Source organism: Rhipicephalus sanguineus, chromosome 1, assembly GCF_013339695.2.
Source record: "Rhipicephalus sanguineus isolate Rsan-2018 chromosome 1, BIME_Rsan_1.4, whole genome shotgun sequence".
In the NCBI taxonomy this organism is placed as follows: domain Eukaryota; kingdom Metazoa; phylum Arthropoda; class Arachnida; order Ixodida; family Ixodidae; genus Rhipicephalus; species Rhipicephalus sanguineus.
The window spans coordinates 202,198,807-202,212,187 of record NC_051176.1 but is presented as its reverse complement, the minus strand read 5'-3'; the positions used below and the strand labels follow the sequence as shown (position 1 = coordinate 202,212,187).

At 43.5% G+C, this 13,381-nt stretch overlaps 1 protein-coding gene across 3 annotated transcripts in view; it reads left to right on the top strand.

Annotated features, from left to right (window-relative positions):
* LOC119405617 (high affinity copper uptake protein 1) overlaps positions 1 to 10,424 on the top strand; it is a 53,021-nt gene extending 42,597 nt beyond the window's left edge. For all 3 annotated transcript variants that reach the window (XM_037672473.2, XM_037672453.2, XM_037672460.2), the window contains exons 4-5: positions 1,943 to 2,111; positions 7,503 to 10,424. In XM_037672473.2, the coding sequence (XP_037528401.1) occupies positions 1,943 to 2,111; positions 7,503 to 7,704 (371 nt within the window). In that variant the 3' untranslated portion in view covers positions 7,705 to 10,424. The remainder of the gene's footprint in view (positions 1 to 1,942; positions 2,112 to 7,502) is intronic.
* The last annotated feature ends 2,957 nt before the right edge of the window (positions 10,425 to 13,381 follow it).

Below are 13,381 nucleotides of genomic sequence, written 5' to 3'. Positions count from 1 at the left end.
CGCACTGCAGTGGGGTGCTGTCACATGCATGCACTAAGATGAAACAAAGCTCCAATAAACATATATTGTGGCCAGCACAATTGTGCTACATAGAAAGCTGCAAACATCATATAATATTACAAGGACTGCAGTATTTTTCATTCATTGTTGTCAAGATTGGATTACCTAATCTGCAAACGTTTCTTCTCTTGTTTGGAAGATTTCTACATATAGTAGTCGTGACAGTCATTTGTGTTTTGTCCTCAAGGGGGCAGTTAATAAATATGCAGGCTATTAGCTTACAAGTGAAAATTTCTGGGCAGCCATAAACTGGTGATGTGACAAGCTGTAATGGCCAGCCTTGTTGCTGTTGTTTGGTATCATATGCTTGTGCCTGAGAATGTCTCTTGACAGTGTACAGTTTCTCTTGTCTCTTTTGTGCTGTAACAGCCTCTCATTTGTAACTTTGGCCAGTCCCAGAGTTGATTCAGTTCATGTTTCATGCGGATAGTCACCTTGATCCTCCCTTGAAAGCGGCTGGGCCCTGGTGTATTCAAAACTGCGGTTCATTAGGCATATCTCTCCTGAATTTCTAGACCACCATCCTGAGTTAAAGGGACACTAAAGGCAAATATTAAGTCGACGTTGATTGTTGAAATAGCAGTACAGAAACCTCGTAGTGCTACTTTTATGCCAAAGAAGTGCTTATTTTGAAATAAAATCGCGTTTTAGTGGTCTGCATCGCGTTAGCGCACTTCAAATCACCTGCCTGAAAGCAGCATTTCGCACGTCACTGTTGCCGTGCCCAACGTTGCCCGCCTTTACTGCACGGCGGCGTGCACTGGTGGAGTGCACCACTCGGGCATCCGGCAACATCACATGCATGCGGTATTTTGTCGAACTTTCTGTCAGAGCGACTTTCACAAGTGTGCAAAACACACGCGGCAGTACGCGATACCAAAACTGCCACTGAGACGCAACCGCGTGAGCGAAGCAGGGTGCCGGGTGAAGCGCAGTTCGGCGAAAACGGAACTTTTGAACCACGCGCGCCGTTCCCCATGGCATCGCCAAAGAGGTTCTTTTTTCCACGAATCAAACTGGAACAAACAAGCAGCATTTTTTTACTTCTCTTGATGAACGGAAGGTTCTTTTTTTATTGCAGCTAGTTTCATTACTAGTGATTAACTGTATTCAGACTCTCCCACGTCATCGGGATCACTTCCAAAATGTCCCACTCGTGGCGCTTGTCGTCTAATACGTTTAGCTTAATTTCTTGGTAAGTAGGGCACTGCTGTTGATAATGCTGCCGTTTTAGACGTTGTCATACATTGAGCTTTCCCTCTGACGTAAATTGTTATTTGCCTTTAGTGTCCCTTTAATGCAGCCAGAATTATGTTGCTGCAAATATTTTTTTTTGCCTTATTTTTCTCGATTTCCCTTATTAAAACCCATTGGGTCTCTGTCTGAAACTTGCTGTCTCTTTTGTAGGCTGCATGACTTTATGTACGACTGCAATCTTTTTCAGTTTTTAAGTGTGTCTGCACATGACAGTAAAGAACTTTGAACTTTTGCTGCTCAATGTTTATGAACTAAAAAGGATTATGGTCTAATTAAGGAGGGCTTTTTGTTTTGGCAGCGGTGTATGCAGCACATGAACACATCTTTACTGCACTTAAGTGGCATAAAGCCCCTGTATAACATTTTATATTAATACACAGGCACATTACTTAATCTGTATCATCACATCCTATGTGTAACATAGGGTCACTTCAGAATATACTGTGTTTATTACATGCTGCGTTGTCCACCTATAATAATGCTGCTTAGGGTGATCGACCATTATATTAATAGGGAGCCTTTGCTGAAATATTTATTCAAGTACTACAACATTAGCCCATGTACAAAAATGTCCTGTATTAATAAGCATGAGCAGAGTATAATAGTGCTTGTATAATGTTTCCAGGAATGGTTGGCTCTGTGCTGGGAGTGTTCTTCATGGCTGCCTTGTATGAGGCTCTCAAGTATTTCCGGGAACATCTCTTCAGGCTGCATTTCTCCAGCATGAGCTACTCATCCGTGTCTGTGACAGGCCGCGATGGTCGCACTCTAACGGAGGTCCATCAAATAGTCAGGTATGCACACCAATAGGTCTTATGCCTGGCATCTGTGGTGGCAAGATTGAAAGAATATTGTACCATGTTGTATTATTCTTGGAGATTAGCACTGTCCAAAATTTAGAAATTTTTGTACTTTGGAAAAAAAATTTATAAAAGGCTTCCTCTGGGGGGCTCCTCTGCATAAAAAGTTGCACATAGCTTTCCTGTACCCCTATGCAAACTACAGCAGAAGAGACTATCCTACCTCTTGTTGTTCACATACAAATTCTTTCATAGCAGTGATGAATTTCTGCTACACTCGCAAGATCCCGCCTCATTATGGCAATGCTTTTCTAATACATGTACTAAGACATCTCCCACTTTTGCCATTTTAAAACTGGCATTCACCATTGCGTGAAAATGCTGCTGGATGTGTGAACCACTAGCACTTTCACTGCTCCACATCTTTTGATTTGTCATCTTGATGGTGGACTGAGGAAGTTTCTGTTGTTTGTCTTCCTTCCCTTCTGTTGGTTGAACATGTAAACATTTTGAGTCTCCTTTTGCTTTGACATTAAAATTGTGCTAACGAAAACAACAGGAAAGTGGGGAAGACTCACATACAACAGGGCAACTCCTATAAACTTTGCTTTTGTGTTGCCGTTGCCTGTCAAATGGTAACATCATAATATGAACAGACTAGGCGAGCAGCATGTGCTGTTAAGCTACACTTATCCTTTCACTGTTCTTTGTTGTCTCGGTCTGCGTCATTCATCTTGCATGTATTGCTCTGGCAGCCAAGAGGGTTTGTTTTTAGTCATCATAACTAGAGACCGGATTTTAGGCAAATGCCTATTTTGTTCCTTGCGCTCCTGTCGCACCACTTAGATATATGAGCATGAATTAGAGGTTGAGAATAGCTTTATACAGTAAAAGCTCGTTAATTCGGATTTCTAGGGACCGGAAAAAATGTCCGAATTAACCGAATGTCCGAATTATCGAATGGTCGAAATAAACACAATAAATGCACGAGTTTTTTCAACATACCTTTACTTAACAAAGTAATCGCGGATGCTTGTCTGTTTTCGAGCAGAAATTCGCGCGGACACAATTTTTCTGAGCCCTTCAAGGTGCTCAGCAGCTCGCATGATGTCTGCAGTACCGCAAAAGTTTCACCCGTCATCCACGCTTTTCGGTTGGCACGGTAATCCACGGGAAGATTGTTGATGTTCTTAAAGCAGCGTGGCTTTTGAACCTTTCCGATAACGAGAAGCGGCAAGCGCTCTGTTCCCGTCACGTTGGCGGATAAAAGTACGGTTACTCGTTCCTTGCTTCTTGCCGCCGATTGAAGGATCCCCTTTCATCACTCTTCATCACTTCTTGTCGGGAGAGCCCGTTATTCAGAGCACGCAAAATTTCTACTTTGGTGGTGAAGTCCTTGGCCTCGTACTTGGGCCGCTTCGCCGGCGTTACCATCGGCGGAGAGTGCGGTCGCACGAGAAGTCAGCACAAAAGCACCAGCAACGATCAAGCTAAAGGAGCCGTACTGAAACGTTCCTCGATAAATCGGCGATCAACGATGCAGCACACCAACGGGAACAAAGCAACAAAACCCACACGCGAAAAAAAGGCGTTCAACCAGTCTCAATCCAAGCCAAGTCGATAATTGATGTCCATGGCGATGCTGCGTTTGAGCTTCACTTTTGTTCCGAATTGTTCTTTTTTCGTTTTCGAGCCTTGCCAGCGGCCCGAAAGTCGCCGAATTATCCGATTTGCGGTCAAATCTGTCCGAAATAACGAGCGCCCAGTCTCATAGAGTGATGCGTATATTTACAGGGACCAGATGACGTGTCCGAATTAACGAGAGTCGAATTAACGAGCTTTTACTGTAGTGTTTTTATAGTGCCTATAAATGCCTATTTTTGGCGTTAGTGCCTAAATGCTTAAATGCCTATAAATGCCTATTTTCAATATTGGCGCCTATATTAACACTATTTAGCCTCAAGTTTCGCTCCCGGGAGCAGTTTGAGATCGTTATTCATGTTACCGCGCAACATTGACTGTTCGGAACTATGCGGATTCAACCTAGTGCTCTAGTTCAACCAACTCCCAGAAACAACCGCTAGAAGCCGTGAAGTGGGACACGCTGGCGAGCATTCGCCGCTGCAGAGACATGGCGCGAGCGGTTGGCGAATGCGAGACCGTGGAAAGCTGTCAGCGGAAAGTCTAGTGAAGAGCAAAAAAAGAAAGAAAAGGAAAATGTGGTGTACGCACCGCTTTTGTTTTTGTGATTTACTTTGTAAGGTGTTCACTGCAGTAGCATAGCCAGAATTTTTTTCGTTAAGGGGTGTTCATCCATAGTTTGTGTACGTTCATGCATACATTTGTATGTGTGCGTGTATATATACACAAGCAAAACTGAGAAGTTTCGGGGTGGGGGAAAGAGTTGAAACTCCCCCCCCCCCCCCCCTGTCTACGCCAGTGGTTCACTGTCAGGGAAGAAATTGGCTCTATGCGATTCGACCCGGCCTGTAGGAGGAATCCCTCCCTTCTGGTCATTTAGCGATCTGGCTATCTGGTCTGCTCCTGCTCTGCCCTTCTCAGTCATGCTGATAATACCCGTGTCACACGGGCGTTTCGAAGGCCATTGAACCGATGGTCCATTGACTCAACGGGGATGCACGCGCTGCCACACGGGCAGTTTCGAAGGCCATTGAGTCAGTGGCCCATCGAGTCGACGGAGCACTCTACAACTCCATTGAAACTTCGACGGCCATCGAGCGGCGGAAGCGTAAACAGCGTCACCGCGCGCTCTCGTTCCCAGTGTGCTCGTACTCATGATTAGAAAAGGAAAAATTTAACGAGTATGCATTAAAAGTAGTGTGCATGGGCGTTGTAACTTATTTACTAAAGTATTCGTGTGATTTGGAATGTAAGAATTGCTCATGCTCGCGATAACTCTCGCCGTGCTCGTTATCGCCAGTAGCAGTATAGTAGCAGCATTTGTGTCCTCGCCGCCATATGATCACTGGCTTATTATTTTTTTTTTTTGCTCTCTACGTTCGTGCGCTCTGGTTTTTTATTTTTCATTTCCTCGTGTTTATTTTGCTTTGAAGTTTTTGAGTTATTACTTTGTCGTAAGTTGTGATATGCGCGTTCCGCTGTGTAATATCTATCCCATGCGCATCCGTTTGTGCTACCTTTTGCTGCTCGGTATAAACGTTTCTTTCGGTATAAACGCTCGGTATAAGCGTCCCACGGCGAACAACTCCGCGATACTGCGTTCTTCGGCTGAGGAACACAGTCGGTACAGGCCGATTGCGACACTGTTATCAGGCGCGATGGCTTCACGCATGTTTGTATTCTGGCGCTCGAGCAGCGGTCCGACTGCGTCCACGGTGTACCGAAAGGTCCCCGGGGTAAAGCGGAACGCTCGCTTGAAGAATTTGTCGCCAAGCAGTGGCACGGTCTCCTCGAACCACCTCGTCTGCCGAGTGAAACACCACCTTTCCCTGTTCACGCTTCGTTCTGACACCGCATCCATAGTCGTCAGCTCATTCTCGATGGCGTCGGCTTCCTCTTTCGCCGCTTTGATCCCAGCATCAAGCTGCATGATCGCAGCCGCGCAGAACACCATAGCGGCCTTGTCATCTGTTTCACGGTGACTCATGATGGCGGAACAGGCACGTAATGAAACCAATGAAACGAAATGAATACACGCAACCGCAAAACCAGGCAAAACTACGTGGTAAACTTCACAAACCCGGAAAAGCGGCCGGACGGGTAAAGCGGTTTTAACGTAGCCACAGTTTCGCTGTTCAACAAACTTATAACCAACTCTGCTTATAACTAATAATGCACTTATAATTATGTATAAACATTTTTTTTTATATTTCAGAACAAGACAACGCACAAATGTGTGCCTTTAAGTGGATTTATTTTAGTTCACTTACGACGACATGAAAACGAAAATAAGATTAGCAGCGCCACAAAATGTTTGCGAGAAACACCTGAATCAGTCAACGGCCGTTGAAAATCGTCGTGTGGCAACGCGAGAACTCCATCGAGTTCGACGGAGTTGTAGCGTTTCGATGGCCATCGGCTCAATGGCCTTTCAAGCATGCCCGTGTGTCACGGGTATAAGACACCCAGAAGTGTGGTGATTTGACAGTGGACACTTGACTCACTGTGCAGAACACTGGACAGGCCGTGTTCTGCGAACCGTGCAGGACAAAGCCCAATTGCATGGCTATGTTCAACTGTTGGCGCCTTTGTACCATCTTAAGCAGTAACATTTTTGTTTTCCTGCTGTACATAGAGGTCACACACGTCTTCGTTTCAAGTTATTTGCATTTATGTGAAAATTATTGTGCCTATATTTTAACGTTGTTTTGCCTGCCTATTTTTGGCGCTTAAAACGAGCTTCTTTAATGCCTATAAATCCGGCCTCTAGTCATAACCCTTACATTTCTCCACTTTTTCCACAGCAGTCAACTCATGATTTGTCAGCAGTTATGCTGCCAGTGATATATTGTCACGTGGTCACTGCACGCAGGTATCATAACTGTCAGGCATGCAGCTCGCAAAATATTTCAGCTCACGTGAGTGCCAACGTACACTGCTCAGCAACTGTTTACGGGAAGTGAGATTTGCAAAAAAAAAAAAGAATTCCCGCTTAGCCTTGGAACATAGCCTCTAATTAAAAGTTTCATCACATAGTAATTCTTGTGACCTACACAGTTATCCATTAAATCGGAAATGTGATGCATCAACAGAGCAGAAATGCCCATTTGCTGTGGATTCCATCTCCCGTAAACTTCGGTCTCCAGGTGTACCCATGGTGTGATCATTGGAATGCAAGGCTCAGATTGTAACTGTTCCGCTAACCGAAATTTCTTCATTATTCCGCTAATCTGAATTTTTGCACTGATGTAAAAAATTGTGAACTGACCTTTTTTTTTTTAGAGCTGTTCAGAAAAGTCTGTTATTTTTCAGCATGCCGGTGACGGTACTGTACATATTTCTAGGGGTGCATTTTGTGTAGTGTGGTTGCATTTACCCTTTTTTTTTGCAACACTCTTTTCTGCCCTTTGGGTAGTTATATGGCTGTGGGATTGGAGATACTTGTGAGCATGACTGTAATAAAGTAATATTTTTCTGTATTTGTCTGGTCAAACTTGTGTAATGCAATCGTTCAGAACTTAATTACGAATGCTGTTGCTTTTTTTTTCTGCAGATTAAAAAGTAAAACAAAAAACATAACTTAATGCTTTTGTAATCATTAGACTGCATTTCCGTTTATTAAATTTTTCAGTAAGTGTTTCTGACTGAAAACGCAGAGCTGTTGGGCTTTAAATTGCCTGATGTAAAATGTGTGTGTGTGCAAACTTTTAATTGTTTATTTTTTTCTTAAATTTATTTCTACAGGAACAGGATAGTGAGCTGGCCACACTTGCTACAGACTTTCCTACATATGGTTCAGATGGTGATCAGCTACTTTCTTATGCTGATTTTCATGACATACAATGTCTGGCTATGTTTGGGTGTTATACTTGGTGCCGGGTTTGGCTACTTCATCTTTGGCTGGAAAAAAGCCACTGTTGTGGATGTGACTGACCATTGTCACTAACCGTTGTGTTCTGCTCTTGAAAGACAGTAAGCCCAATTGTAATGCATACGTGATGCCGCATTGTATACATGTATTACTTTATGTAGTCACTTATTTGGGAAACTTTTAAAGCTCATTATGTCTATATGTTTTTTCCCATGAGTCTACTGAACCGTGAGCAATGCAGTCAGCTAACCAGAGTGACAAGCCAGATCATCTTACAGCTTGTGATTATACTCCTATCTTTAGTGGGAGCAGAAAACCTCTGAAAGTGGGCTACTGGCCTCGCACCTGCTTCTCTGCCATGTGTTTGATGATTTGATCCTTTTTTGTCCTGTTTTGGCATTGAATGGCTCAAGTACAGGAACCTCTGCCAAATTTGTCACCACATGCGCTTAGGAGCTATAGCTACAAGATATGCAACTACTAAAGCAATTCAATGCTCTAATGTCATCACACAATTTTTGGAACCCAGTTTGCTCACTGCGTTTCATACACAAGCAACGGTGCAGACAGCAACTCACGATAAAAGCAATGTAGCAAATTGTGTATCATTTAGCATTTAGCTCATTTTCTTATATGCTGCTTTTGAACTTTAACATGATCACTCTAATGACTGTCTTTGGGTTTTTCATGCAATTTTTTTTTTCGTAAGGTTGTTAAATTCAACTTAGTAAAGTGCCATGGTCCTTGGTGATACTTAGCCCTTCATTTAGGTATTAGTAGGTTATACTTTCATCAATGCCGCATGAGATTTATTTAACACTTTATAAACATTCTGTTGTCACAGCACTACTCTGTGGCACTAAAACTGTCACCACCTTCCTGGTAAATGCCTTGTGCAGCGTGCATGAAACGTTTATTTAGAACCAGACATACTATTTTCATAGTGCAATTTCATTGTCCAATGTTAATTTGAGACATTGCCTTTTTACATATTTCAATTATTTTTGAAAACTGTTGCATAAACATGACTGATGTCTGTTCTATATAGTGATACGGGATAAAATGAGAAGGTTAATGTGAGCCTTGCAGATACCTAACCTCTCATCATGAGAATTTTGACCAAATATACAGTTAATTCTTAGTTTTAAGTAGCTGTTATTGTTGTATGATTGTTTGCCTCTTCTGCGATTCATATAAAGATAGTGTTGTTATTTGGCTCCCATGTTTATGCCATGAAACTGCCAGACCTTATAGCTGAGCTTATTTTGTCTGTTTTAACTAGACCAAATTCCCCCTTTTTTGTAATTGTTGCCCGGGGGGAACTGCATAAAGTTTTAGAAGCTCTCGGGGGGCTTTTTCATAGTCTTAAACAAAGAGACTAAATAGGCATAATATGAAGGCATATTTCTTTGCATATTTTCATTTACATGCGTGTGGGCAGAGTGTATCAAGACAGCTCACTTTTCACAGGGCTTGTTTCACAACCAAATGCCACAGAGGGAGAGACGAATTAACAACTTTGTTTTTTCCGTAATTGCTGGTGGCATATGCAAGAAAGACACAGGCCTAGTGTGGACGTATTCATGCCATGTTTTGTTGTATTGTGATCTTGTATCTAGGAACTGCTCAGGTGTGCACCCAAAGCACATAGCTGGTGTAATTGGGCAGCTGAACTTACTCCAGGGGTGAGCAAAAATGTATTTTGTGAGCAATCAGCCTAACTTCAAGTGCTGGTTCACTTTCAAGTAGATGTCTGTACATTTAAAACTGTGATATAACCTGCAAGGACCACTGTTTTTGCTTGTGTATAACATTGGTTCCCCATCCTTTTCCCATTAGGTGTTGATTTTTTTATGATGTTGCACCTCATTATTTAAACTTGGCAGCAGAGGAAGTGCGCTGACTTGGGGGATCCTTACTTGGTGGCCTTGACCAGCAGCTGTGTGCCTCTGAGCTTATTCTAAGAGTGTGACTTTTCTCCTTTCTGTTTAAGTTTCCTATTCAGAATATTGTGTAGTACTATGTAGTTCAACTTATATTTTGCATCTTCTCACTCCAACAACATAATCTGTTTAATTTAATGTGAAAGGGAATGTCTAGCAAAAGCCCACCTGGAAATTATATTGGTAAGAAACAATTTAAGCTTATTGTAAGCGTGTCTAAACATACAATTGTCAGTTATTTTACTGTCTACATATTCTGGAAAGCCCTTTACATTGCATGATTACTGCTTCACTTGTTACCTTTAATTGAAAGTGCAAAGTGTATAACGTTTACAAGCACTGCCAATTTAAGGACATTATCAGTTTCATTGAAGTTTGTGCTTTATTGGGATGCCTATCATTTATATACAATTACATAGCTTCAAATGTAGCCATTCAGACATTCAAAGCTTCATTTCTGTTAGTGATATTGACTTTTCAAATGACAGATTTTATTTGTGTGTTTGTGTGTGTATTTTTGTGTACGTGCATGGATGCATGCAATACAGTGACCTCAACTGCACTCAAGGCACACAGCTGTGGGAGCACAAAGTCATCAGCAACTCCAATGTGTTGTAACAAGCTCTGCTTGTTTGGTGAGCCAAGCTATCTTTAGTACCTGCTTCTCCTTGACATGTTAAAAACAGGAGTACTATTTCAGTGGCATGCGTTGTGTTCTGCGAGCCTGCCACTTACTGTTTTCTTGTAAAACTCTATTAGATGATTTTGAGGGACCCTGAGTTCCTCCTACAGTCATAAGAAGATATTCAACCAATCAGTAAATGAGGTGGATTAAAAAGTGTTCTGTTGGTTGCTCTATTGTTTTTATTAAGCAAATTTCGCTCTGACAAAGTGAAACAGTGAAAAAGTGTCTACATGCCTCACCCATTGCATAACAGACACTCATCCAATAAGAAAAAAAGAAAGTGTATCAAAGTCTGTCACGTGCCAAGTAGCATTAAACTGGAGTGTCAGTACAAAAAGTTCACTGTTGAAGTTCTAGTGTAGCAAGCTTTGAGTACCCAGAAGACTACCCAAGGCAAACAAATTAATCTGTAGCCTACCACAGCATCTTTAATGGTCAGTGTTACTTTTGAATGTTAAATCGCATCACTTAATCAATCTGCAGGGTGCAAACACTTGAGATGTTAGTTTGTTGTCTAGCAGAAAATCAAGTAAGGAAAGACAGATTGGTGCTGCAGCTTTTACTTGGTAGAAACTGAAGGATACACATACTTGGTACTTTCCACGACCACTTTATTGTGCATATGGGTACCAAAGGACAGCGAGAGTTGGCAAATGTCAGAACGGACAATAAATTGGCAATTCTAACACACTATTGGCTATCATTTAACAATACGCATTCTTTACCAGGTAATATCATTGCATATTGACTGGATCACTTTCCCTCTTTGAAAGGAGAGACCCTTGCCAGCTCACAGATATCTTTTAAAAACTAGTAGTACTAAGAAATCTTTTAAAATTGATTTGCTTGACACCACTACTTGCAAAGATAAGAAAATATTGCATCTCAACATGGCATTGCCTGCGAGTTGAAATAAACTGTTTGAAAACGTTAATGAGGAACTGTGTTTATGCTGTATCATTCGGCTCCATTCTGCCTTTTCTAGCTTTAGTCTTTCTCTGAAGTCCTATCTCGCACACCTTGACAGGCACTGAAGATAGCATGTCTACCTGGTATGCTTTGCTAGCGTTCTTTAATTGTGCATTGGTGAAGTTTATGCTGAATGATAACTGGTCTCACTCTGCTCTTTTCTGTACACACAGCTGTCTTCACTGTTCCATATTTCTTACACTTTCGCCAGTTTTTCTAGTATTTGTCGAAGGACTTGTTTGTACTTGGCTGTGTTAGATGGCCCTAACATGATGCATTTAGCATTGGGCAATTTCTAGAGCATAGGTGTTAATGCAGACAGGGAAATATCATTGTTTTCTAGGTTGAATTACTGTACTAAAAATACACAAGCGAGATTACAAAGCACAGGCAACCAGGAGCGGCACCAGTGGGGGGCATGGGGGAGGCAGCAGCCCCCTAAAATTTTCGCTTGCCCTCCCTACGAGCAAACATTCAAAACACAGCGCACAAGTTCGCAGCCTCCCTGCCCCCCTGAAGGTATTCATTTGTCGTGGGTGGCCCACCCCTGTAAAAAAAAAAAAAAATCCTGGCGCCGCCCCTGAAGGCAACATGGCCAGCTGACAAGTGTGTCTGCTGAAACATGGTACAGACTGGGCTATCTCGTGTTTGCAGCTAACTGGTGGCACCAGAGCCGCATTACTGCTGTATGTTCTCATTACTACGAGATATCGCTCCTTTCAGGCGCAGTATGTAGTTATGTGTGCATTGCAGGCTTTTCATGAGTCGTAACATGAGCAATGCTTTTATTGCGATAGCATTTATGTTGTTACTCCAGGCGCATTATTGCCGTCGCCGTCGCCGTGAGGTTCTGTATAATGTTCACGCGTATTAACGTCGCCCCGCGTGTCGTATGTTCAATGTGCGAGTGAAAGCGCGTGAGGACAGCCGACGATCGCGGCTCAAACGGTGAAGGAACGTACCCGCTGTCTTCCATCGTGCAAAATGCCCATGGGGTTCCCGGAGGGAGAGTGCTGCATGGCTTCTGCAGGAACTGCGTACTTGACTGGTGCGGTCGCGCGCGACTAATCTTGACTGGAATCGGTAGACTGTTCGTACTTTTGTACGCGCTTTGTTCTCACCCCTCAGTTTGCGTTGTAGCGATAGACGGCATGAAGGCCGCTTCGCTCGTTGCAGCGGCCTTGTTTACCATTTGTTGCTATCGCGTTCATTGCTTCGACCTTGCGGTGGAACTGTGTCCATATAATTGCTGTCGCAGTAAAAATCACTCGGCGGATTTTTGTCGTCGCCATCATGTTCCGTATTAAGTCCAAATCAAAAACATCCCATCATGTTCCGTATTAAGTGCAAATCAAAAACATCGCCCTGGGCATCGTATGTCCTATCTGCGGGTAAAAGCGTGCAAGCGCTGGCGACGAACGCGGCTGAAGCAGAGAGAAAACGAGCGGGCTTTCTCCGTCGCACGGAGGGCGCATGCGATATCATCAACCCGCATGCGAGGCCTGCCGTCGATTGCTCCTCAAGCGGAGGGGAGGCGCCCCGCCCGACGTAAAGAGACGCTGGGGGGGGGGGGGGGGGGGGTTCGACGTGTTGCTCTCACCGCTTCGCGTTGAGACAACATACTGCACGAAAACCGCTTCTCTCCCTGTAGCGGCCGTATTACAGTGAACTAGTAGCCGTATTCCCTTACACCAGCGTTTTACAGCGGAGCTGTTAAAGCCGAGCTCAAACGGGCAGAGTATCGTCCGCAGGCTGGCGAAGAAGGGTTAGGAGGGGGGAAGAGCGTGAGGTAGTATAGCCAGACACGGCCGGTCTAGAGGCGCGCGCTCGCTAAGGAGCGAGCGCGCGCCTCCAGACCGGTCGTGAGCCAGATATAGTAAGGGGGGTAGGATTGGGAAGTTGGGAGTGATGCGGGGAGGAGGGGAGAAGGTGAAAGCAAAGCATAGCCATGTGCAGTACGGATCCGTGTTTTCGGATAAATCCGATAAATGCTCGCCGGTAAAATTTCTTGTAATTCGGATTTATCCGATAAACTCCCGATTTTAACGGCGAATATTGCCCTGTTTCGTTCTTTATCGAAAGGGCATGTTGAAAGGGCTTGTTTATGATAGGGCTTTATCGAAAGATCACTATAATGACCGCTCAACGACTAACC